This window comes from Phasianus colchicus, chromosome 6 (assembly GCF_987193195.1).
Source record: "Phasianus colchicus chromosome 6, bPhaCol1.hap1.1, whole genome shotgun sequence".
NCBI lineage: Eukaryota > Metazoa > Chordata > Aves > Galliformes > Phasianidae > Phasianus > Phasianus colchicus.
The window spans coordinates 45,064,039-45,091,511 of NC_143441.1; the positions used below are offsets into that span (position 1 = coordinate 45,064,039).

Genomic DNA, 27,473 nt, shown 5'->3' on the forward strand with positions numbered 1-27,473 from the left:
TGTTTTTATGGAGAAAATACATTTGAGGATTTCAAATATAAAATGAAGTTACATTAAGTGGACATGCCTTCTAAAATAATGTAATGAATCTTTGTTGATTAATTCTATTTGGCACTGTGATAACCAGGCTACTTTCATTTTCACTGAAGTCTTCTTGCACTTTGCATTCCTTCAGTTTTAAAATGGAAATCATACGGATCTGATATTGCAGAGTTGAAGCAATTGTCATGTGTTTTTTTTTTTTTAAAGAACCAGCAGTAGCATTCAAAGTGAACAACGTAGCCGGTTGGAAAGACAAGATGTTCAAGATGTTTGGTATCTTAGTTTTGTTGAATTAGTTAATCTTCAGCTTGAATTCTAAAAGTTTGATTGCAAGGCTATTACCAAGTACATGAAAGTAGATGTTTAAGTAGTGGAAGATACTTGCAGCTAATGTGAATTTAATTGGCTGTATTGAAAAAAAACTTTATCTCAGGCTGTATGTCTTCAGTTTAAGTTAAAGCTCAGGCCCACAGATCAGCAACGTGTACAACAGCAGTTCTGTAGCTAATTATTTCCAACCAGAATACAGTCAAATCAAGAGTAGCTAATGTTTTCCACTAAGCTGTACTGTATATTTTTGTGGTGTATATCTACAGGCGAGTGTTACATACTAAATCATTTCTTTAACATAACATGATAGATGAGTGAATGACTGCGATGTGGGAATGTTGAATCCTAAAGTATGCACTCTAGAACTCTTAAAAAAAGAAACAAACACAAAACTGTAGCAAAACTTGAAATAAATAAAGGAGTAGGTCAAGTATTTAAGGCAGTGTTAGCATAAAGATAGTTTAAGACCTTCGTACAACACTTCTAGTGCTGAGGAAGATTTTATCGAAAAATTAGTGTATTAAAATAGAATTGCAACATTAGGATTGTGTTCGCTGCCTTACTGCATTAATCATTTGTTTTTTTTAAAAAGATCATTGTTAATGATCTGTGAGATTAACGGATGATAATAAGTGGCTTCTGTGGAAGAAAGTATACATGCTGGGTGCATTGTTGTCTCGTAGGAAACAGATTAATGGTAAAACTCACTTTAAAAAAAAAAAAAAAAGGCCGACAAATGAAATTCCTGAATAGTTTGCCATAGAGATAAATAAAAGAAGAAAAAAGATGGAACAATTAACACACAGCTAACAAATGCACAGACACAGCTGTCCAAACAGGATTAATAGAGTGTGTTAGAGTACAGTGAGTCATGTGGCGCTTTGCAAAAATATCAACATGTGTTGCACTACATGCTACTGCCCTGTGGGACTGAAAAGGTGAAAAGAAAGAAATATGTTAGGCAGATTCATCGTCTTTTCACATCATTATATAAGCAAGTTTCTAGACTGTACAGAAAGCACTAAATATTATTGTTATGTGAAAGGTAAAATAGCAAAAGCTATCTGGTACATGTATGGGACCTTCTTCAAGTTTTAAAGATGGAAATAGCGTTTTTTAATGTTAAACAGCATGCTTATGTGGATGAGCTGTCTCTAATCTTTCTTAGTCCGTGATAGCTTTTACTAAGCTAACTAATTTTATCAGAGCTTTTCAGCCTTAGTAGTCCTGCTTGAAAATTGTTTCCCACCAGCACTGTATTGCTATGAGGCAAATGGAGAACAGGGCACTTAACAGAGAAATAGAGAAACAAAGAATTGTGAACTAAATGGAATTTTCTAATATGATGAAAGCTTTCCCAGAATTCTTCTCTTGCTTGTAATGGTAGAGCAAAACGTGATATGAAACTCATTTGCAGATATCGTTTAAAATAGTGTTTCTTTTTTAACCTGAACAGCTTTTTTAAAACCTGATTTTTTTTAAAGCTGAACAATTATTTAGTGCTTCATTTGGGAAACTGTCGTGAACTGTCATGGATAAATGTCTACCAGAGCTGTAGCTTTCAGTTCTGAGCAGCTTTTCAAGTTGTGGTCTTGGGAACTGTTTTTTTTTTTTTTTCTACAGCCTGTGTAGATTGTGCTTCTGAGGAGTCACAAAAGCTTGTTAACCTTTTCCCCAGCACGCCTACAGAATGATGCTGTCTGATTTTCTCATGAGCAGTGACTTTTTTCTGTTTGTAAGGGGAAAATGTGTAGCTTATGTTACAGAAGTGTTGTGCTCCATTTTTGTTTGTCCTTGGAACTCCCGCACCATTGCCAGCTATTCTTCTGAACGCCTTTGTGTCCAGATAAATTCACCCAATTTTCTGCCTGTTTTGTTTCTTTTCCTTTGAGGGTCTGGAAGTCTATACATTCAGGTTTGACTTTCTCAGTTTTCCTGTAGCTCTGCAGCCTGAGTAAAACACTCTGCTGCTTTGAAAATGTTCTTAAGGGCACTGTTTGGCTTCAAGTGTGAAAACAACTGTTATTTTTCAACTGTTTACCACTTATTCAGTGCTTCATCTCTCTTGCTTTATTTCTACTTGCCTCTCTTTTGCTGTTTTGGTCAACTTTGGGTTGATTTTTTAAACCCCCTTTATCCTTTCAAACTTTTCTCATTGTGTCATGTTTTGCTTGAACACAAAAGTTGGTTCGATTTTTTTTTCAATTTAAATGACTGAGTACAAGAAACGTCTGCCTTTTAATATGCTGATGGCTGGCTGAGGAGTCTTGAGGGTCTTGAGACCGGACTGTGGTACAGTGAGGTTTGTAAGTGCTGAGCTTACCTTTGAAAGGAAGGTAGCAGCTGACCTCATTCTGTCTCTTCACTTAGTATTACTGATGAAGTTGTAGTTCTAAAAGGCCTCAACCTTTTCAAAAATAAGATGATAGAAAAAGATTCCAGATCCTGTAGAACCACGTCTAGTTTCTGATGCCATTTTAGTTCTGGCACAAGGTAGGCTTCCTTCCTTCACAATGTTAGTCTGAACTGTGAGAACATGTTGCCATGACATTTTCTGAGTTGTGTTTTTAGGTATGTAACAGCTCACTGATGCTAGACAATTATTATTTGTGTATTACAGAATCATAGAATGGCTTGGGTTGGAAGGGTTGGATGGTTAGGTTGGATGTCAGGGGGAAGTTCTTTACAGAGAGAGTGGTGAGGTGCTGGAACAGGCTGCCCAGAGAGGCGTGGATGCCCCGTCCCTAGAGGTGTTCAAGGCCAGGTTGAATGGGGCCCTGGGCAGCCTGGTCTAGTATTAAATGTGGAGGTTGGTGGCCCTGCCTGTGGTAGGGGCGTTGGAGATTGGTGATCCTTGAGGTCCCTTCCAACCCTGGCCATTCTGTGATTCTGTGACCCCAAGGATCACCAAGTTCCAATCCCCTGCCACAGGCAGGGCCACCAACCTCCAGATCTGGTACTAGACCAGGTTGCCCAGGACCTCATCCAACCTGGTCTTCAACACCTCCAGGAACAGAGCATCCATAACCTTTCTGGGCAGCCTGTTCCATCACTTCACCACTGTCTCTGTAAAGAATTTCCACCTGACATCCAATCTAAAGCTTCCCTCCTTGAGCTTAAAACCATTCCCCCTTGTCCTATCACTGTCTACCCTTGTAAAAAGTTGTGAAGATGACCTGTCAGCACCATCTTTCAGCCAGGCTCTTTTCCTTAGGTGCAAATACAGGCAGATAGCTCTGGGAAAAAAGCTGTAGTTGGAAAGCAGTCATTAAACTTCAGTTTCAAAAGCAGATGCTCTGAAGAACACAGACATACAAAAGCTCAGTGTTGTGGTTCTCATGGAACCTGTACTGCCTGTGTTTTTCAACAAGAAAGTCCACAATGTATTTTATCATTTTTCTGAAGTAGATTTTATAGAAACTGAAATTTTAAGCATTTTTCACTCTAATGTTGACTTTTCCCAGTTATTTTTACTGAAACTGTAAAAGCAGAATTCTTTTTTAGACTAAGGAGTTACTTGAGCTCTCATTATTCAAACATTTTGCTAGGAAACCTAAGAAAGCATTTTGCTAAGTGTCTTAGTTTTATGGTAGTCAAAGAGGCAAGTGACTTGATAGCATTTTCATGTCTGTTTAACCACGTCTTACAGTATGTTGTCTGAAACTACTTCACTTCCACACAGTGATAGTTGTACATTTTTCTGAAAATGTAATCAAGGTTTTAATGGAAGTCTCAAATTCAATTTTAACAGGAATTACTCGATTTGATCTGCTTGGAGACTTTGGAAGGTTTAACTGGCTGGGAAACTTCTATATTGTATTATCTTACAACTTGCTCTTTGCTATCATGACAACATTATGTCTGGTCAGAAAGTTCACTTCTGCTGTGCGAGAAGAGCTCCTGAAGGCATTAGGTAATAATAGCACTGGAAATTTAGTTTGTACTTCATATTACTTTTCTCTAGCATTGATACCTTGTATTGTTACTGTTCTTCCATGTTGTGAGAGCATAGAACATATTCTTTACTGCTCCTGAGCATACAGAAGTCTGAATATATATCCAAGCGTGAGCAGTGGTTGACGTTGATTCTTAAGGGGAATTTGGCATTTATTGGCAATTGGAAGGCAGAAGTAAGAGATTTTAATCTTCCTGTCTTTTTACCCTGACAGAGACACCTAATCCTTAAATTCTTGCTATGTGTATTATATTGAGCTGCTTTCAGATTCTGCATTCCAAAATGTAAATGTTCATGTGCTGTGTTTGTGTTTCAAAGCAACTTATTAATTCACTAAAAATAGGTTAGTGGAAGTCTCAGCTGCTTTGTTTTGATGTTTCTTTAAGTGCTACATGTTTACAAAGTCCTTGTACAAAATTTATGGGATCTTAATAACTGGCTGAGTAACAACTAGAGTTGATAACAGGATTTCGATCAAATCATGCTTTCACATTCAGGAATTTGCAAGTCTGGCCATACAAAAAAGGTGAAAAAAATATTTGATACTAAGAAGTTTTTACTGCATCTCGTGCTAACTAATGAATGAAGCTCCTTTTTACAACCATACAATAGTATTTGCTTAAATGGAATGGACTAACAGTGAAACTTCAGGGTTTGTTTATAAACATGGACTCAGTTGATAGTGTCTAAAAAGTACTTGTATTAGTTTTCACTGACTACTGCTTTCTGGAGTTGGGAACTTGCTGAACAAAATCCTAGAATGATTAAGTTAGTTTCAGAACTACTAAATAGGGCACTACAAAATGACTGATACTGTAGGACTAACAGAAGCCTTTCTGTCTTTTTTGACGTTGAGTTTTCAAGCTCCAAGGGAACAGGTGACTAGGGAAGTAGTGTGTAAATCTATTGATTTTTATGCTAAAATAGTTTCAGAGAAGTTGCACAGTTGATTTGAGAGAGTGCTTAGTTGAAGCAGTTTTTAGTTTGTATGTATTTTTCTGAATAGCTGTATGCATGAAATTTGGAGGAATCTCATTTTTTCCTTATTGTGTAATGTTTTTCAGGATTAGATAAACTTCATCTGTCAAACAATCCAAGAGACTCAGAGACAAAGCCGTCTGCAAATGGGCATCAGAAAACACTGTGATTGACAATCACCTGCAATCAACAGAGCTGAAAACATCAACCTCATGGCATTCCTGTCATCTCATCAGCTTTTTTATATTGTTCTTTTGTTGATAATCTGGGTCCAGCCTTGTCTCATTTCTTGATGCTGTGTGCTTCTGAGGAACTTAGCTGTATCACATTCTTCTCTTTCCAGTTAACTTTTGGTCTGCTTGTTTATTTCCCAGTAAGTTAATGCAGGAGGTGCCTTGAAGACTGGAAGTTGAAGAGAATAATTAATTTCTTTTTATTGACAGTCTCATATCTTTAGATACAAACCTGCTACCCTCTGAATGCACAGTATCTCCTGTGTAATGCAGACATAGCTTGTAAAGAATAACTTTGGGACTTTTTTTTTTTTAAAAAAAAAAGATAGACTTGAAGCCTAGTATGACCCTTATTGGAAATGTAAGCTACTTGGAGTGGGCATCCTTGATAGTAAACAAGCAGTTCCACTAAAAATGTTTTAAAAAATGAAAGTTACTGGTAAAGACCACAGATCATGTCGGACTCGGTTGGCTGATAGCATGGCCTTTCTTGGAAGGCCAGCATTTTCAGTTCTCTGTTCCCAGCTGTAAATGCCAGGTTGCTTTACTGGTAGTCAGGCAATGTCTAATTAAATAGTGAGCCACACAGTGAAGATTAACTTCAGTGTTAAACCTGAGCCTAGTGTGCTTTGGGGAAAAAAAAAAAAAAAAAAAAAAAAGCTGCATAGACCCCATGTCACAACTCTTACAATTCTGTAATGATTTTGTACTATGGAGGTCACTCACCCTACCAAGTGCACCCTGTAAAATTCTGTATGAACTCCTGTGAATAAGCAGTACTTGTAACTCATGCAAGTTGCACAAGTTTAGGAGGCTGTGGTTGTGGTTTTTTTTTTTTACAGTCTTCTTTAATTTGAAGTAAATTATGTCTCTGAATTTATACTGTAGTTATGAGGATTTCTGTTCAGTGGCATAATCCAGTATCTTTCACTAGCCTGTTTTTTAATGTACACACAAACATGTATATAGGACTACATGTGTAGATACCATAAATTAAATCTAAGCTTGTAGAGATGGCATAGTTGGTTTGATAAGTAAAGCTTGTGTGTTCAAGCTTGGTAGTACAAATTTCTGTGATGTTACAATTTAACTGCCCAGAGGCCTTACATTCAGAATGGCATCAGTGAGTGTAATGTCATTTTTCTTAGCATCACTGCTGCCTTAGGAATTCTATTAGCAGTTTATAGTAATAATAAAAATATATAAAAAAGGCAAAACCAGCACCCACCAACAAAACCCCAGCTGTTCAAATTCTAGTTGCATTTTTGTGCTGCTCTGTTACAGGTAGTGTTCAAATGGATTGGAATGAGGACAATTTCAGTATGTGCTCCATATGTAGTGGATCAGTTAATGTTCCTGATTATTCTGGTTCCTGTTAAACTGAAGTATGTCTGTTTGTGGCTTTAGGTCTTGAGAGTGATCAGGCTGTGACAGTTAACTCTCCAGCGGGGTTCTAAGATAAACTTTGTGTCAGAAGCTGTTGGATGGTGTCTACTGAGATGGCTGCACTGGGCTGTAGACTTACAGGTGTGTGTGTGTGTCTGAATGTGAGAGTTGTTTTTTTTTTAATTTGTTTTCTGAGACAGTTTCAAAAATCAAGCTCCAGTGTAGCAGGGAATTTCTTGTTTTTCTGCAGGCTGCCTTTTCTGACTTGAACTGGGGCATAATATGAATACTGCTGTAGCAAATATGCTGGAGTTACTTTTTGTGTGATTAGTATAAATTCAAGGTTTATTAAACTGACTGTTGATGTGTTGTACTGAGTCTTGGAGGACTTAAAGTAAAATTGCTTGATTTTTACTAAGATTTACAAGCATCTCTTTCTGTTGTTTAATGCTCTTTTAGTGAGAAAGGTTTAAAGGTTTTCTGAGTCAGTTCCTCAGCCAAGAACAGGGAACTATAATTAGAATTTGTTTGAGAATGTTTACATTTTCAACACGGGGAGTTTTCTTTTTAGGGCCATAATTCAGGTATTCTCAGAGCTTGCAGCCTTACGTGCTAAGCAGATAGCTAAAAGCATCTGAAATGTATCCACTCGTCTACATAAGTGATAGTGTGACCAAAGTGTCCTAGTGTCTTATTGGGGCAGGTGAGCTGTGAGTGAGGCTAGTTAGCTTTGTTAAAGTATTTCTGTTGCAGCTTTGACAGTTATATAAATATGGTCTTTGAGTGGATTTGAGGGTGCACCAACATAGGTCTTAGTTTTCACACTTCTCTCAGTAGAGACAGAACATTTTGGAGGTGTTTGTCTCAGCATCAAGTGATCCAAGAAGGCATGAAGAGATGGGCTTCTGAGGTGCATGTGGCTTCTGAAAGTGAGTTGGGCAATTACTTAAGCTGAGCAGAGGCAGCTCCTGCTGATGAACCTATGAGGTTCAAGCAAAACTTGAAAACTCTTTCAAAGCGAATGTTACAGCCGTGCCTGCTCCCACCCCTTCTGGATTCTGTAGTCAGAGAGATGTGTGGGTAAAGCCTGTAAGAGAATATTTTACACTGGAATATGACAGATGCTTAAGGATGCTGTGTGGTTTCCATGGTGGATAAGAAATTCAGAACTACCCTGTGCAGTTAGTGACAGTGTTTTGTTTAAAAACCAACTGTTTATATTGTAACACTGTCTGCATTATGATATGTTTGGCCTTGAAAATGACATGCTTATGCAGAACTCCTTACAGATCCAATGGTACTTTCAAATATCCTGTGTGTAAGATACAGGTCACTGTATACTTTTCACAGAAGCATATGGTCACTTAAATACACACAACTGGTAATTCATTAATGGATGTGATGATGCATTCCTAGTATTTTGACTCATGTAGAGTCAGGTGGTCTATACCTTCAAGGTATATACAACTGATCTTAGTAACATTAACATCTGCCTCACTTCTTAGGAGGCAAAAAGCACATAAATGCTTCCATCTTCAACTAAATACCACACAAGACCAAAAAAATAGATGTAAATTAGGTGTTTTAGATCAGCCATTTCTTGGCTTTCTTCTGTGTTGGTAGCACAATATTAAGTGCAGTGGCAGAGCTGTAATATCGTGGGATTTCTTCTAAGTGTAAAGCACACTGTCAATACTTAACACCTTAAGATGATAAATAGCAGTATTGGTTACTGTACAGTGACAGTTTTTGCATTCGTAGGAAGCTTTGTTTACTGTTTGTAATGTGATGTTCATCTTTTGGCCCTGCTCCTCCACTGTCTTTTCCCCTGTTGACTGCTTCATGGTGTCATAGAAATTAAAGGATTTGACAAGTTGCTCTCCTTGTTTGGTTCCAAAGTACCACACTGGGTGACACACGGGGGGCAGCTGTGTGTGTGGGCAAGACCTCGTGCAATCTTGTGCTGAGTGGGATGGATGCACGCAGTGCTGCAGAGGGATGTGTTCTCCTCCATGTAACTGACGTGTGTGCCACCAGGAGCAACAGCTGTGAGGGGGCTGCAGCAGTCCCTCCTATTCCTCACCCATGTCTGCAGCAGCTCAGTGCTCACTGCTGCGTAGGAAGGACAAGCTGAAGGACAAGCTGGCCCTTTTTGTAACAAATTTACCCTCTGATGTACAGGAAGAAGGTAAAAAGAAAAGAGCAATCCCATCCATGCAACTTTCTTTGAATTTGTTAAGATTGGCCTACATTCTCCCTTCTTTTCCTCCTCTTTCAGAAACTTGGTGGGCTCAGGCAGTGCACAGTAGTTGAGTGTTATCTGTTCTGTATTTAAGCAGCATGTATAACTGGGAATGCCAAGTGCAGGAGTGCAGCTAGATCCTACTATTTTATGCATACTCTGATTTTTAAATTAATTCTTTATGTAGGTAAAGTCATTTCATTGGCGACAACTTACTACAGCCAATTTTATAACCTCTTTAAGAAGAAATAAACTTCGTTTTGTTTGATTAGAAAGTTTATATGAACCGTGAACCTTTAAATGCTTCAACTAAGGCTATAACGTCCCCCTGCCCTTCCTGTTCATATTTTTTTTTGTTTTAGTGCTGACTTGAAACAATGTTAAAGGTTATCTAAGGATGCAAATATACCTGACTCTTCTCACCTGTATCTTTCAGGACCTAGTATCTTGTGCTCTTAAATGTACTGCTGTTGGTTAACTAGCAGCCTGTTCTAGCTGCATTATTAGCATTTGAATGTTAAAAAAATTCTGCTTTTGATCTTATCAAGAGAGCAATCGAAGCTGACAGCTGCTTTGATGTGGATTCCAGACCAACCTGGTGTGCAGGTGATGTCTGCAGCTGGAGATAACCTCTGCCACCTCTTCCTGCCTTGCCCAGTGCCCTTCGTTCAGACGAAGTCTCTAACACTGCCCAAAGAACCTGTGATGCTCCTCCTTTCTTCGAGGCATGAGGAGCTTGGGCCATGTGTTGTCCATCTGCTACACAGTTCTAGTTGCTGTATTTTTGGATCACTTGTGATTGATGATCTCAGAGTCTGTAGTCAAAACCATGGAAGGAGTTTTGTGTTAAATTAGGATTGAATGTGACTTTCAGAATCCCCACTGTACACAACAATTTTGGGAAGCTGGAGCAGAAAAGTTGGGGAGAAGGCTGTAGCTCATCTCTATGCTGACCATCTCCTTGCTCTTCCATCCTTCTCCTAGTTGATCTTTAGAATTGAACGTCAGAAGAAATCCTTATTTTAAATTCTTAAGTTGATGAAGTTCAAGTGCTAATGAAACTGTGCTAAACTTGGCCTTAATTATTGATTATTAAATCTTTTCAAGTCCATTTATATTGGGTGAGCACCACTGGAGATGCAGCAATGATGTTATTTTGTTACGAACATATTAATATTTATTCATTCATTTGCACTTCATCTTGTTTTCTACTACTGGGTTCCATTAAAACAGTCCTGTCATTAGAATCTGGCTGCTCTAAGAATTTACCAAGAGATCTGAATTTGGAGTGAGATGAAAATCCTTTAGTCACGCTTTTAACTTCCAGTAATGTGAAGGCAATCTACCTGCCTTTAAATGCAAGAAGCAACTTCCTTGTACCATCCATCTGAGATCATGCAGAAGGCTGTTCTTGTGAAGGAGCTGACATATGAACATTTTGGACCTCCATGTGAAATGACCATAAAGAAATGCAGCGTGATGGCAGTACCTGTGCTGGGAATGTAATGGTTGTGTTTAAATGCCTAAGGAGGAAATGAGCTGATGTATGACCCGTTTTTCCCCCAGCCATAGGTTTTCTCAGCCTGGGCGGAAACACTTGGTTTCACAAAATCATTGTGGCTGTTTCCACTCTGGCTTTATATTGTTTTACAGAACAAATTGGAGCCTCTTGTCATTTTTTTTTTTTTAGATGTGGAATTCAAAGTACTTTTGTCTAATTTGGTCTGAGTCCTGTTGCTTTAAAATAAGCGGACAGAAAAACTGATACGTTTGGGTCAAGGATCTGAAATCTTAACGTGCATAAAATGTACATGTACGCAAAAGGAGGATAGGTGTCCTTTACTTTCTTGGGCTGAGAACCAAATCCTACATTACCTAGATAAAAAATGTGCATTACTCTGAAATGCACTATCTCTAAAATCTCCACTGAGGAGACGAGAGCATTAGGGTGCTGCTGGCCATCCATCACACCTGGTCACCTTCAAGTGGCCTATGCTGGTGTGTCCATAAGAGTTACAGTACTGAATGAGTGCTCCCGTTGATGTTGCTACTGCTGTCACTGGATGGCAGCAGGTACTTCCCCTCATGCACTTCCAGTTGAATGGATTTAGTTGTACTTTGTTGGTCCGGTTTGTGCTTAAGGCCTTGTTGAGTCTGTAGTCTTGAGCAACAGCTTTTCTTTCACGTGGTGGTATGTTGGACCAAGGTAAAACATGCTGAAAAATGACACTTTCCTTGCTAATGCAAACAGAACAATGTTCTGTATGAATACCTTCTCCCCACCAAACCCTTCTTAGAGTATTTTAGGTCATCCAGAAATATGTTTTGCAGTGTTCTCAGTTGTGGTTACTTTGCTGTGTTACAAAACTTGATGAAAATAATTCTTGCTGCCTTGGTCAGGTTGATTTTTTTTTGTGTGTGAAAAGCCATGGTTGTAGTTTTTTCCCCATTGTTTGAAATGTTACATCCAGTGTTTTGTAGGAAGAAGCTTTTTTTTTTTCTTATTGTGTTTTCAATAAAGTGTGATTCATAATGGGGTTTTGATTCTATTATTTAAAGCAATGAGAAAGATCTGTGGCATTCTAAGCATTCTGAATGGTTCTGTCAGTAGTTGGTGTGAATAGCTGCATTCCCTTCCATCCCTCCTGCATTTAATGTATTTTTGGGATTCTCTTAGAAAAAATTACGTGAATCTCCATCACATACATACATCATGTACACTCAGAGGTGTGACAGCCCTGCTCTTAAAACAAGTATGTGATGAATTCCAGCACTCCAAGCAAGTGAGGATTGTTCATAGAAAAGTATCCTGATTGTGTGATGTTAACAGTATGACTGAAGTACAATTCTTAATTTCTTTAATAATGTGACGGTTCTTAAACTCTTTGAAACAGTCTCACTGGAGGCTTCAGTGTTGTTTTCTCTAAAAGAAGTCCAAGAATTGTACATTTGGAAAGGACCTGCAGACATCTGAGCCATTCAACTGCACAGGATCAAAAATACCTGTGTTAGTCCCTAAGATGCAGTTAAATACCAGGAATATCTGTGACTTCTGTGCTGTCTGATAATATATTGTTGTTTAATTGTCCAAGGTTTCCTAAATGTGAAGTGTAAGAGGTCCTTGCTACGTGATAAGCTTTAATTTGGTTCTCAAGTGTCCACAGTAAGCAAGACAACTCTTCTGCTTGCATGAGCATTTCCAAGGCTCAAAGGCTGTATTTGTCTTCTATTTAACAAGTGACTTCCCCAGTTCTCTCAGCAGTTTGATGCTGTCCTCTGTAGAAACCTCTTACCTAAGGAATTCCTATCAGAGTATTTGTCTATTCTAGCTCAAGTCTTTAAATGCATGTACCTGGAAATGTGATGACTGCCTCACTTGATGCTTGATACAATCTGATATTGTTAGCATTATTTGAAAGCTCTCTGAAAGTTAATCAGCCGTTGCCTTTTTATGCAAAATGATCTTACTTGTTACTTTTATGATTCTTTTGTTGTAGCTTCTGTGAGATGGTCTTTGTGCTTAGACTTACAAGTTACATGTGGTGACCTGAATTGGTTTCAGCAACCAATAACCATATTTTTATTCCTGCTAAAATAGATGAGTACTTACTGTTTCCACAGTTCTCAGAAGTTCTGAAGTGATCCTTGATCTTTGAGGGTCATTTCTTATTTGCAAACAGCAAACTGGGATTGGTCACAGTTGTTCAAGCAGAAGCAGCAACTGGGGTTCTGCTTGGAGAGCTTGGCTGAAGGAAAATGCGTTTCTTGCAGTGACCCCAGTGACAGTATTGATTGTTCTTGTGAATGGGAGCCTCTGCTACCACATATCAGGCATAAAACCACAATGGTAAAGGATAACGGGGGTTCTGCTGAAGGAACACAGTGCCTAAATGAACTGTGCCTCATCACTGGGAGAGAGAAATGAAAATGATGGAAGGTGAAATTGCCAGAGGGATGGAGATGAAAAATGTCAAGAAAGGTGAAACTGACTATTAAAGTAGAGCAACAGCACTCAACTTTTATTGCTCCAAAGACAAGGTGAATGCCATTGTACATAAAAAAAAAATTACTTAAAAGATCTGGATCTTAGGTTCCCCAGTTAGAAACATGCACATGCATTGTCGGCTGTGCTCTGCTAGGAGGTACTTCACTGAGCTGTGGGTGTCAACACTTGAGGACCTTCTTTTGATAATATGAGCGGCACAAAGGGCAAATATGTTGCACTCCCAAGGAAAACTCTTCAAACGCTTCAAGACAGGAATGGTGAAACAAATGTGAACAAGAAAGCAGAACGGTCGGTCGGGAAAACGGGTTGCTGGTACCAGAAAAAACACAGGCAGGGTGAGCAGTAGGGCTGAGTGGCATGATACAGATAGGACAGTCAACTATCTCCTGCCGAAATGCCTAAGTAAATACAACAGAAAAACCTCTAGAGTAGTGAAGCAATGTAAATGTATCAATGAAATTACTAATTAAAGCATTCAAACTTTATGATTGGTGTATTTTGACAAATGAACAACATTTTGACTCTCAATTTTGTCTTCAGTCTCCTTGGGCTCTTTAATTGAAACGAGCAGAGATGCTGCTGAAGTAAAAGGAGACTTCTGAAGTATAAAAGCTTGTTAAACATTCCTGATTTAGAATAGGTTATACTAAAAAACTTAACTCCCCTGTCCTCCCAAAAAATCTCAATTGTGCTGAAGACTGCCGTGTTTTTTTTTGAAGGGTGTAAAAGCTGGTAAGTTTGGATTTCTTAAACAAACAAAGAAAAAAAAGCCAGCCAACCTGCATCTGGATCTTCTCCCAGTCATTTTCACTGAGGAGTATTTCTTTTCCTTCCAGCTGCTGAAATGCATCCCGACATGCAGCTATAGAAGAATCTATCTTAGAAAGAAAATCATCTAGGTTTATGTCATAAGAACTCAACAGCCGATTGCTAATCTGTTGAACCTGAAAAGAAAATGGATTGCTGTTAGATTGAAAACTTAATTGGAAAACAGCCATTTTTCAGGGAGGAGGGGATGGGAAGTGAGGGGTGGGGTAATAGCAGCTGTTGTTAGGTCAGTACCTGAACACGTTCTTACTGTTTCATTTCAGTTTTGGGCAGTTTTTCACACCAAGACATGTGCTCCCCTTATAACTGCTAAAAGTGACCCTTCATAGCATATGATGGAATATTCAAAGTGAACTCTTTCAGACCTGATGGAAGCAAGAAGCCAAATCCAATGGCTACACAAATAATAACAAAAGAGAAAAATCCAGACAACAAAAAAACCAACCAACAAACTGCCAACAAAAATCAACCAACCATGGAAGTATCTGAAAAGCTTGCTTAGCATTTAGTTTTCAAACTTTCAGTTTCCCATTTCCTTCTGAAACTATGAAAAACCTCACGGTAGCAGCTGATGTTTTCTGAATATATACACATTCATGTAATGTGCCAGTATGAGAATGTTTTCCACTGAAAGCTGTAGTTTCTCAATAGAGACTTGAAGAAGACAAACATTAGAAGAGGGCAGATAAGAAATACTGAGATCTATAACACGAGAGAAGTCAGTTGGTTCTTGATGATGTTTTATTCTTTTTTGTAATAGTTTGATCCACTGATAACTAAGATATATTATGTCTTATTGTGTTCAAAAATGATCTCAAGCACAACAGTATGTTGAAAGGATGTATCCGTATGTTGGAGCCAATCAGATTTAGTTACCAGTGCAAGGTAATGCTGATGTATTAACTTAGTGCAGCTAACTAAAAACAAAATCCTTCTGAGGCCTCCTGTGGAGTGTATTTAAATCACGCGATTTGAAAAGCAGCAGAACTTTCTATACTTTCTGGAGACGTTTTATATCTGGCAAAGATTGGATGGATGTTCTTGTGCTTCCTTTATGATTGCTCACTGACAAGAAAGAAAAAAATTCTAATTCTATCTCATGCAAACAGTGACTTTTAGTGGTATGTGTGCAGGAGGAAACAAACAAAAATCCCACTGCAGGCCTTTTCCAGTATTTACACTATGGGGTTTCCAAACAATCCCAAATGATAACTGAGACACAAAATAAGCTGATTAAAGTGCAGCATATTGGTCTATCTTTAATGGTTTCTTGTAAATCTATATTCAGTGAAGATTACTAGGAATGTCACTGGTTAATCTGAACTGCTGTCACCTAAGTTCTAAAACCAGACCCGCTCCACACGGTAACATTAATTGCTCTCTCTGACTTCATTTTAAAACCAGACTTCAGAAGGTACAGGATAAGATCATAGAATCATAGAATGACTTGGGTTAGAACGGCCTCAAGGATCATCAAGCTCCAGCCTCCCTCCCCTGCCAACCTCATTATCTAATACTAGAGCAGGCTACCCAGGGCCCCATCCAACCTGGCCTAAGATTACACCTAAAAACCTTACATAATTACCAGTTTCTGGTCTGCATCAAGGAAAAGTTGATCCAGATGAAAACACTTTGTATCCTGATTTATGCTCGATCTTCATTTATGTCAGCTTCAATCATGAACAGACCTGAACTGTTTTTGTAAGGAAGCTAGGGCAATGTAACTGAAAGCTAGAGCAGCCACGAAGATGCTTTAACTTTCTCTGTGAGCCTCTCAGGACCCAAAACGTGGGGAAAAACAACTACATTTTAACTCATCCCTGATCCAGTGTCTATTTCTGTGAATCTGAGAGCAACGCAATCAGCATCCAGTCAGTTCCGTGACCCGGCCCGTCTCTGTGCACTGTGGGATGATTAGATCGACTGCTGAGTGAAATTAACCAACGAGAGCTGAAAGCGGGAGGCAGAGAAAGCGGCTGGAGCTGCATTAAAGTGAGTCGTGTCCCCTTTCTTCCTGTGCTGTTTGTTCCCTTTTCCCTCAGCAGGGAGAAGCTCCATTTCTTCCCTGAGCGTGCACTTGTGCTTCTCTACCCCATTTCACTAAGTGATCCTGAGAGTCCCCTCATGAGTTGCTTTGCGCAGACACTGTAAAGGAGAGAGAGGAAAATTCTTTTCCTGCCTAAGAGGATGGCGTTCTATTAAGTTCCCTGCTGCTAAGGCACTACCTGCTTTGAGCTGCTCCTGTATTTTCTGCAGCATGGCCTGACCCAACCCACATCCCATCGATCAGCAAATTAAGCCTAGGGTTGAGAAGGAAAAAAATTTAACCAAAATATAACCCCAAATTTATGTTAACTGGCAAATCTGTACTATCAAAATAAACAGAAAGTAATGAGCACTTCATATCATTTGTTAATCTTACGTTAATATGTTCTAGGATTTAAATAATAAATCCTGCTGTGTAGCACCCATTTTTTTTCCAGATCTGAAACTAACTGAATTTATTTCTGAAAATGCCATACCTCTATTTCGTCTGTAACTTCTTAAAACATGAATAGCAAAGCATAAGCTGAGGATTTCAAATACTCTGTTGGTATGCAAAACTGCTTCAGTCATCTGTAGGGCAGCACAAGGCTATGATAAAGCAAAACGATGAAACAAAGCACCGGCATGAACTTTGTCCACAGGGAAGCCTTTTAAAGTGATCCAGTGTCAGCAAATTGCTTACTAATGTGTTGACTTATGGCAACCCTCAAAAGTAAAATGAAAAGGCTGGAATTTACAGCATATCAATGAATCAGTTGATAAGCTTTTACTGGTTTAATATCCTCCTCGTTTGGCTGCTTGGAGCCACTTCAAGTTAGCAACAGAATGTTTACCATCTCCATGTGATAAAGGAAGTCAAACGACTAAACAAATTTTAAGACCATTATACTGTTTGGTGAGATTTAAATTAAAATTGTTGGGAGAAATCGCATAGAGGGGGGAGAACGAACCTAAAGTCAGCCACCCCATCTCACAGTGACTTACCCAGCTTCCTAAACAATGGTCAACACATTTAGCAAAGCTGGAGATAATGTAATGCGTTTGAAAAGATTTAATTGCACCAATAAAAGGCTATGCCTCAATTAAATGACGTGCACAAGTGACATTTATGGATAGGATCAAAGAAATTTGCTACCTCATATGCTGAAGCAACGCCCTGTTTCTGCGTGCAGTAGTGCTAAAAAGTAGCACGCTTTGGTTTCTGACCTTTTGTACCTCCTTTGATCTGAGTTATTAGAAATTTTAATCATAGGTGTAATAAGTAATATCACACCAAAAAAAGTGCTAATATTTCAGACTTCATTTCTTATTTTGTGATATTTATCTAAGAGCGTGAAACTTGGCATTTAACCTTTGCGATTCTTCCAGAAGAGGCAGGATTATTAAAAATTTGATTTTTTTTTTTCCACTTGAGGTGCTGTTTGATTATGCTAACATTTAGGAAGTGACATTTTAAAAGCGCCACAATTTTTTTGAGGCAAAACTTATTTTAGGAAAGCTTTTTAGTGTCTGGAAATGGATAGATTCTCGTGAAAAATTTCTTCAGTGTTTTCTTTGACCTGCATTTAAGTGTGTAAGAGCTAACTCCAGGAAAACTCATCTGTCATCTGGTATATATCCTTTAATCATAATTGGCACCAAATTCATTGAAACCTGGCTAATCAGGTTTAAATGGATGTTGTGGATGCCCCATCCCTGGAGGCATTCAAGGCCAGTTTGGATGTGGCTCTGAGCAGCCTGGTCTGGTGGTTGGTGACCCTGCAGATAGCACGGGGTTGGAACTGGATGATCATTGTGGTCCTTTTCAACCCAGGCCATTCTGTGATTCTAAGATTCTATGAATCCATGTGTGACAACTTTATAAATTTATTCTTAAGAGAAAGTAAAGAAGTAGTGCCCATTTTGTTCCCTACAAATCCTGAAATGTTATGTATGAGAATGATTTGCCAATGCTGTGAATGATACATGAAATCTGTTAGAGATTATCCTATGGTTTACAATCATCTGATGAAATGTAAGCAGTTTTATGTTTGTTTACCCCTAAAAAGAAGTTCCCCAAGACAGGGGCTCTACAAGCTAACACTCTGTGGGTAGTTTAGTGAGAGCTACTGTACACATCTGTATTCAGCTGAGAGAAATTTTAACAAGTGATGCTCAGCTGAAATTTTCAGCATATTTAGAAATGTTCTTCAGCTTCTCTTTACTGAGACAAGGTATGTAGCTAAGGATGGTATTCTGAGCCCACTGAAAGTGGGTAGCCTTGTTGGGAAAGAGGCAGAGGACTTTTGTTCCCAAAGTCATTCATGCAGAAAAATCTGTTTCTGTTGTCTGTTCTCATCATGATACTTGAGGACAGTCACAGTGTACTGAAGTATTTATTCACTTCTTCCAAACATAACTGTTTAAGCACCCTCCATCCAATCCACCTCCAGTGCTGAAGGACCCTCCATCATTGGCCTGAAGCTGGAGAAAATCAAATCCACAGAATGGAGCTACCCAGTTCAGTGCCATGTGAAGGAACACTGACAATGCAAAGAAGTCATGATTGTTTATGGATTAATTAATTTCTCCTCTTACTAAAACATACCCCCTCATAGAAAACAGATTATTGTGCCTAATCACAAAGAGGAAGGAAATACAGAGTCTCACAAAAAGCCTTGTACATACAGAACGACATATAGGATATTACATATTAAGATTGGCTGTAAGAATCTGAATTATTTTCCCTACTTTTACATTGAAAATAGGGTAGGATGAGGAGACTAACAGAGTGTCTCCAGTGCTGCTTGCTTGATATGAGTGACAAGGAACAAATGAAAAGGTAGAGAGATGACACTTAGAGTTTAAGGGAGCTGAATCAGATCAAAGGATGGACCAAAGAAGCAAATGAAACATACCTTTTCCTCAAAAAACTGTTTTCTTAGTTTGTTGTCTTTAGGAGGCACTGTTTTTCTCAAGTTTTTATACCATTTTCTAACAACGTATCCCCTCCAGGAGGCTTGAATTCTGTAAGAAATAAGATTGCTCAGGAGGAAGCTTAAATTTACATTATTTTACTCTTCATTTCTTGTGTAGTTTCTCATTAGAATTTTAATTCAGAATATTATTTAGAAATAAATAAAGCCCAGTGATGGCAGCTCTAGCAGAAGCAAGGCTTACCTGACTGCACACTTTATTTTATACAAGCGGGCCCCGTCATGTATCACTCTGGTCTGATACTGCTTTTTCCTGCACATAGGACAAGACTTTTTGCCCGTAAATTTTTCAAAGGCTTTCAGACAGGCCTGAAAAAATCATTGCAATTATCTACTATGTATTTGATAGCACTTGTAAGGATGAAAGAGGGTAGATTACAGAATGTAAAAAATATTTATTCGGCAAGCCATGAACACCATACGAAAAATACATATTTTTATAACTAAAATGCTAAAAATATTGTAAATCTATGTATATTCTCATGATTTTTTTTTTTGAGTTAGGCTCTTCTTGTTTGGTATATGTAACTCAGTTACAAACTATGTTAAAGTTTTTAAAAGACAATACAATGGGATAAAGAACCTCATCATTCAATAGTTTTAAATTATATTTCTTATCTGAAGAATCTGGAATTAAAGTTCCTTTTCAAGGCAATTACATTAATTCACTGAGATATTCACTTAAGTAACTTAAGACACACACTATATGCCTGAATTGTTAAATAAAGCCATACTCACTTTATGGAATACATGGGAACATGAAAGCAACACCTGTTTTACAAAGAAAAAAACAGAGAAAACTATTTTTAATCCATTCTAAAAGCTGAAGAGTAAAAAAATATTGACAACAAGGAAAATCCTGACCGTCTGAAAGCTCATCACTTTCTTCTGGTGACTAGTGCATTCTTTCTGGTAAAAATAATATCAGTCTTCTGTAGGAATTACTTAATAAATTACAGCTTAACCCAGTATGTGAATTCGGTGTTAACAATACATGGAGTGGCAGAAAGTGAGAGTTGCCAACTGCTCTTAACTAGAGCAAAACATTCTGGAACAAGTATTTAAAATGAAAGGTGATTTCTTCCCCCACCCCCTTCCCCATAAAAACATAAAAGTTCAAGAAGTGATATAAATCAAATGCAGCATTTCATACATTTAAAAAAAACCATCAAAATACATAAAAAGATGGAAAAAAAAAAAAAAAGAGAAAGCATGTTCACGGGCTACAAGAAAACTTCACCTTTATCTGACCTAAGTTCCCACCAAATGCTGATGATCTCCATCCCAACAAAAGATAGAGTTGGACAAAAACAGCAGTTGGCTCTTAGAGGAAGGGAAAATTGGGGAAGGAGTGGAAACCAGAACAAGTAGTGTGCACTATTGAGCTGGCAAACACAAAAGGATTAATGGCTAGCGGCCAGCTCAAGGGAAAGCTTTCAGATACGGTGGCTTTTTTCCCTAGAGGGAGGAAAGCTAACAGAAATTCCGAGGACAAAAAAAAGAATTCCAGAGGCATTTCCCTTTTTGTGCCAAATCTAAATTAACCTTCTTAATGACTGCTGTCTTTTGCTCTCTCTTGTCCAGTTTTAGACTTCTAGGGTAGAATGGTCTTTTGCCAGATCCATCCCACCTGTCTTTGGACAACTGTACACCTACAGCTAATGTTCACGTAGAGGGAAGCAAAACCCTTCCTTCTAGGGTTTGTGAGAGCAGCACTCCTCTTCAATCAGTCACTCATCCCTTTTGCTTCACGTTTCCAAGATGGTACATGACAGGACCTAATAAAGCACGGAGGATGCGCTCACACTACATGTGTGGCATTGAATAAAGACACCAAGGTAAAATGTTATCTGAAAAAATGCTCACATAACTAAGAGACTGAATAGTATTAAGAGCACACCTACTTCCATTTTCCAAATGGAAATAACTACTGAATTAAACTACAAAGTAATAAAACTTGCGAGAAAACAAAATATAACTTACATTGATTAATTAGTTTGTATTTATAATTTTGATTAACATAGCCAAAGTTCATATCTAATGGGAATTTAAATGGAACAAAATATAGCCTATCATTGCTTTGAAAAAAATCAAGGAAAACTGCTGATTACCTTTTCCTGTGATAACCACATCAGTGAACAAAATTACCAACCTTTTTCTACCACCCCACTTGCAAAGTACATCAGAGTTGACCAACAATGCAATATACTGCTAAATACTAAATGACATCTTAATACTAAATACTTTAATAATACTAAATACTTAATATTAAAAGCTGCTGAATACTAAACGGCATCTTAAAGTTGAACCTCTCAGTTCTTTCTTCTGTACCTCCAGCTAGTGACATTTGGGAGTAACTCTGGAAAATCTGAGTTAAATACAATGGTGTAGTCCACAGTTACACTCGTACCTGAGGCTGAAGTGCAAACTCTTCCCTGCATATAGCACAGGGCTGGATGGAATCTCCATGCTGTATGGATCTCTGCTTTACTTTTGCCCATTCTTCAGCAGTTAGAGGCAGGGAAGGGGGCTCAACTAGTCCTAATTTCTGAGCTGCCAACAGTAAGAACAACAAATTACCGGATAAAATCCACTGGCAGATGCAGATAATGGATGTTCGCCTTGTGAAGTTCGTTGATCATACATTTATTTAAAAATAGTGTATACAAATGCTTCATACAAATTTATCATCTCACAAAACACTGGCAGGCAACATACTTCCTAATAATCGTTAGCTGTTTACTAATTTTCAGAACTTCTTTTAGATATAAGATTTATACAGGGATTTTTTAAATTCAAGCTTCTATTTGCCAAGTAATATGAATGTGATACCTATCCACAGCTATTGAGATGGGGATTATTAACTATGCAAAGTAACAGTGCACAATAACACAATTTCAAAGTGTCAGTACAAACAAAATCTGTCAGAATGTGTTTGTAAAGGTTTATTAACTTCACATTTCTGTATTCTTGAAACAAAGGAAAAGGAATAAAGTGGTATAATAAAAAACAGTTGCTGATGTAAAAATGTAAGATGAGACTGTGATGGATAAAATCGAAGGAGCAAAAAGAAACAAAAGAGATGGTCACAGGACACCAGTTGCAGGGGCATTGTGACAGCTCAGCTAGGCAGTCTCAGATGATAACTGTGAAGTACCACGCTGAATGTGCATGATAAATCTGTCTTCTCAAAGAAGGAATTTGTGAAAATACAGTATTTCTCCCACTTATGGGATATAGGCCAGGATCAATAAAAGAAAAATGCTAGTTGGTACAGTAAAGAATAGACCTATGTCATTTTGAAAAGCAGAGGAAACTTCTATGGGCTGAATGAAGATAGCGGAGGAATGCTTGAGGTATTTGCAATAACCTAAAACGTGAGTCCATGATGGGGCATCCATCATATTTGCTAAAATCAGAAAGGAAGAGGTGTATTAAATAGTTAGAATGTGAAGCAATGATGCTGAGTAGAGAGCTTTGGTTGTAAGTGAGAAAGGGCCAACTCTTTTACTTGTACCACAGAGCAGATCCAATCAAACTCTTGGCATAAAACTTCCTTATAGCAGAGAACATCCTTCAAATCTGATCCAACATCCAATCATCCAACAAATCTGATTTCATATCTTATCTTTACTAAAAACAAAAATCAAGTTTCACCTGACAATAATGAGTATCAGTGGATGAGTAAGAAAAGAGGAACCTATCTGGATGGCCCGATAGACAAATGTGGATAGTCTTTATAATCACAGAACCTGGATACAGAGCAAACCAGTCACAGCGTGGAAGACAGTATTACAGAATAAAAATGCCTACCCTTTATTTTCTTCCAATCAGGAACTGTTTTAGGGAGGACAATGGGATGGCACTGGGGAAGCCCTTTGTACATCCTCAGAGTGGAAAAAAAAATGAAAAAAATTAAAGAAAGCTTATTAAAAACTTCCACAAAAAGATGATTAAAGTTGCCAAATAGAGAGAGATTGGAGGCAAAACTTAACTTCTAAATAATATAAACCAGATGGGATATTTGTGAGGGACAGGTTACACAGGTGTTTAGAAGGAAAGCTATTACACAACACAGTTGATGAAGGAAAACTGGCAGCAGGACACAGAAGAAGTGATATGTGATTGATGTAAAAGGCTCTGTGAAGATATTTTTGAAGCAGCACTTGGAATAAATATAAGTAACGAAAGCCTACATTTATCACAGCTCAAGAGATCCAAGAGTTTTCATCCTTACGCACTGTTCAGAAACCCAACCTGCTTACTGACACACTCACTTTACAACTGAGTTATTTATCCTAGAACATTAGCAAAGTAATTACATACAATAACCTCTAAGCCCTTATAATTAGCTTTTAGGATGCAAGCCCCCGTTGAGAAAAATTTAATGACCAAACCCTCGGAGGTTGTTTGATTACCTACAAACTCAAGAAGGAAAAAACGCATTAAATTACGTTTTCAAAGTTGCTTCACAACTTAAAGGTTTAAAACACAGAGTTCTTAAAAAGAAAAAGTCTGACACAAACATTACACATTAATGAGAGATTACAGGTGAAAATACTAATAAGCCAGCGCAGACACAATGGCAATGACTTCTTAAAATCTTTCAGCACATTCTTTGGAATCAGTTGCACAAACATTCATATAGGATCTCTCAGTCAGTGCTGGGATTTAAGGAGAAAATACTTTGCCTTATAGTTGCAGAGAACATGCTCACACTTGGTCTGCATTTTTTCACCACAACCTTTAGCTTCCAGAATCGCTCATTATTTGTATTTGCGTTAACCCCAGTAGCTCTCTGCTGGCTTTGTCCCCGGAATCCTCTCCTCTTTCAAATTCCTCTTCAAACGGAACCAAAGAAAAAAACCCTCCCATCTTTAGAAGTATAACCAAGCAAACATACTAATAATCACCTTGTCTTACTACCTTTGTCCAAACGCTTGCTACACTCACTTATTGTGTATTATCTTAAGTTACCCTCTCAACCTCACGCTGATTCCAAAAGGCAGATGCCTGTGCTTGTATGGAGCCTCATTGATTTACATGGTTCTCTTTAGAGCTTGGACTACTGTGACAGCTCCTCCAGCAAAGGCAACATGATCTTCAGAGAGGCCTCAGGGTGTTTTTATAAAAAAAAGAATAAATAAAACAATTATTAGAGATGATGAAATTCATTACGTTTAAAACTGTAAATTGTGGAGCTGCGAGACTCTAAGAAAAGACTAACGAAGACAACTAAAAGGATGGAGGTGAGATGATCAAGGCAAGAATACCATAGAGACACTTAAAGGGAAGCAAAGAATGGAAACTGATTGCTAGGAAGCACATTTGGAGCCCTGCTCTGCTGAGACACTTCATGGATTTCTGTTTTTTTTTTTAAAGCAGTGTTATCTGTCACTGCTGTACAACTGCGTTATTATAATACTATTTAAAACTGAGTTTTCTCACCAGGCATCATTCCAAGCCCTCACATCTGTGACTTTTATCTTGTTGCATGTTTGTTTCTAAATTTGAAAAAGGTATTTAGCTACAGGTGTTAATTCTTCCTGGATTTAGCCCCAGGACCATAGTAAAAACAAACCTTTTTAACTTTGAGTAAAGGTGGGTATATATTAACAGAACACATTTAACGCAGCACAAGTGTCTTTTTACTGAATAAGGAATAAAAGATACCATTTCAAAAAGACATAAAAATCATCTTATTCATACTGCAATCTTCAAAATAAACACAGTATCCTAGCTTAAGATGAGAATATAAGGTAATGAAAGTTACAGTAGTCAATAGCAAAGCATATTAAAAAGGTGGAAAAGACTTCCTGCCCTTTAATGAAGAAGAATTCTTACTCAAGTTGCTCTATTTTTTTTTTCCTTTTTTTCCTTTTTTCTTTTTTGACATTCACTGTCATAAGAAGAATAAGTCCTAATACATTTCTAAAGCTGTATTCAAGCCACTGATGACAATTCCACTGCTTAAATGACCATTCACATGGCGGTCTAAATGGTCGGATATTGACAAATTTAAAAGTAAGAACTTATGCTGTTTAGCACTGAATTACCTTATTCAATAAGAAGTCTAGATACCTCATTTTAGTTATTGTAAATAAAAAGTCACAAATGAGAATATAAAGAAGTTTACCTAAGGTTAGACGTGGAGGATTGGGATCAAGAACATACTCCTTTTCCTCATCTTCTTTATTCTTCTGGTGAGTGCTCTTTTTTTGTAGCCCAGTATCTACCACTGCTTTGACCGTGTCTTTGTTCACAAGTCTGTAAATGTTCCTGATGTTCCTTGACCTTGATTTAAAAGGATCTGCTAACGAAAGACCTTGGAGCTGATGACTCTGTATTATATGATCCTGCAAAGCAACTGCAGAAACTGCTATCCCCTCTCGTTCAGAGGCGAGGCCCTAGCAAGGAAAAAAAAAAGTTTCCATAATTATTATTGCAAATGATCTAAAAAGATATATGTGATACTAAATTAGAAGAAATCTTAGCCAAAGTGTTTGACTTGTCAAAGGCTTTTATCCGCACGCAACTCGCTTTACTTGAAGCCTAACATACAATTACAGTGACATGAAGTCTAAGATTGATGCTTCTGACACATCCCAGTTTTAACATACAAAAAGCAAAATCATATCTTTGATTTGTTGTTCATATTAAATAAAATAGCAGTAATTTTTCAGTTTTAATTACGGAGTCCATAATTATTGTATGCAATAAACTCATCATGGACTATAAAAATCTGGCGTGCCCAAGCACATTTAATTTCAATTAAAAACAATCCCAAGGGTAACATGGTTTCCCAGAACACTAAATGCGAGAGATGCTCTGAAAGTAATGCCTCCTACTTTATTTTGTTGGCCCAGAACATCAGAGGTGGATGTTGGTGAAATGCCAGTAGAGGTTGAACCTTCCTGCCAATATTGTTATGTTTTTTTTGCTTTGTGACAGATGGCAGCAGAGGGGCAAACTGACACTATGGCATCTGACACAGAGATGAGTATGAAGAAAAGGTGAGTCACTGAATTCCTCCAGGAGGAAAAAAATTGCACCCATTGACATTCATTGACCCTTGCTGAACATTTATGGAGACCAAACAGTGGATGTGGGTGGGTAGTGGGTTTCAACGGTGACAACAGCAGTGGGAAAGACAGGCCATGCTCTGGATGGCCATGCAGATTTTCATGAGCCACACAGGGTCTTGTTCATTGCATAGCTGGTGGAAGTGCATAGCTAATGGTGGTGACTATGCTGAAAATTAATGTTTTGCAGATGAGAATTTGCTCTGTCAAACAGTGATACTGTGCTCTTTGTTTCATCTTCTGGGGAAATAAATAGGAGGAATTATTTTTGGAGCAAATATATTATTTGTATGCAGGTAATGGGTTCATCTGCCTGCTCCTACAGTTCTCCCCATCCTTCTGCCTTCTTTCAAAGATGTGCAGTCATACCTTGTAAAAATGGTGATGCTCCATCGATCGTCTCCAGACAGATCTGCAAAAGTCAGTTGGCTCTCGGAACAGAAACGTTGCCAGAAATGCCTGGCAACGAAAAGCCTGGGTGGGGCAGAGAACCTGGAGTGCTGGGAACGCACAGCCTTCAGCCAAATGTTCTGCTATCAGTGCTGTGTTAGCACCAGCGGGGTGTTTATCTACCATCTAATGAGGATAATTTCAATCACCAGTGGCTCCAGCCTGAAAAACACCATCAAGTTGGATAGCGTGGTTGTTGTGGCTGTCCTTCTTGCTGGGTGAGGAGAAGGACTCACATTTTCTCCTGTTAACCAAAACAAGGCTATCCCGTTTGAAGTTATGCACTGGTGGCTCTGAGAGAAGGAACACGATCGCCATTTTGCGTGACTTGCAATTTTGGCAAATCTATAGAGTTATTAAAAAAATAATGTATACACAGAGAAGAGATGAGCTGTATCCATAAAGATGAAACCAAAGACCCCTGTCAGCTGGTGTCCTGCCCTCAGTCCCGGCAAGAAATGGTGGCTCAAGGGGATGCATCTCCTGCTGGGACTTTTCAGGATTTGGACCTAACCTGAGCCAGAAGCACTGCCCCTCTTTGTGATAACCACTGGTGTCCATCTCTCTGGCCCAGAGAGATGAAGTGCAAAGGCATTTTTAGCCCATAGCATGAGCATAGGCTTTCACTGGCTCTTTCCCTTGGCATTCTCACTTGCAGATCCTTTATCTCCCAAGCAGAGGACAGGCACAGATGCTGCCTTAAATCCAGGTGTGCCGTTTGAATAATCTGAGTTTAAATAGCATTCAAAGTCCTTCTCAAGCGCTACTGACCTAAAAATATCATTTTCTTATCATTTTCTTGTAGAAGTGACATTTTCCAAGAGAAAGGAGTGATGTTGTCCTGAGAGTAATCCTTTGAGCAGAATATAAATGGAGTGATTAATCCACTGGATGCATTTCTTCTCTGTAATTATAAGTAA

General features: G+C 38.3%; 2 protein-coding genes across 6 annotated transcripts in view; one reads left to right on the forward strand and one right to left on the reverse strand.

Moving 5' to 3' along the window:
- Nucleotides 1-6,200, forward strand: part of LMBR1 (limb development membrane protein 1) — a 62,185-nt gene extending 55,985 nt beyond the window's left edge. For all 3 annotated transcript variants that reach the window (XM_031615952.2, XM_031615954.2, XM_031615953.2), the window contains 2 exons: nucleotides 4,124-4,285; nucleotides 5,392-6,200. In XM_031615952.2, the coding sequence (XP_031471812.1) occupies nucleotides 4,124-4,285; nucleotides 5,392-5,474 (245 nt within the window). In that variant the 3' untranslated portion in view covers nucleotides 5,475-6,200. The remainder of the gene's footprint in view (nucleotides 1-4,123; nucleotides 4,286-5,391) is intronic.
- Nucleotides 5,624-26,572, reverse strand: RNF32 (ring finger protein 32). 3 transcript variants are annotated; one of them, XM_090143140.1, is made up of 8 exons: nucleotides 26,473-26,572; nucleotides 25,158-25,428; nucleotides 21,432-21,574; nucleotides 19,760-19,792; nucleotides 19,206-19,330; nucleotides 18,944-19,052; nucleotides 13,952-14,116; nucleotides 5,624-5,707 (listed from the first exon to the last, which is right to left on the reverse strand). In XM_090143140.1, exons 1-8 carry the CDS (start codon nucleotides 26,494-26,496, stop codon nucleotides 5,684-5,686), a joined length of 894 nt encoding a protein of 297 aa, XP_089999266.1. In that variant the 5' UTR covers nucleotides 26,497-26,572; the 3' UTR covers nucleotides 5,624-5,683. The 3 variants fall into 3 exon arrangements, with proteins under 3 accessions (XP_089999266.1, XP_031471815.1, XP_031471816.1); XM_031615955.2 differs by lacking the exon at nucleotides 5,624-5,707 and adding an exon at nucleotides 13,092-13,570; XM_031615956.2 differs by lacking the exon at nucleotides 5,624-5,707 and adding an exon at nucleotides 13,395-13,481.
- Between the last annotated feature and the right edge of the window lie 901 nt (nucleotides 26,573-27,473).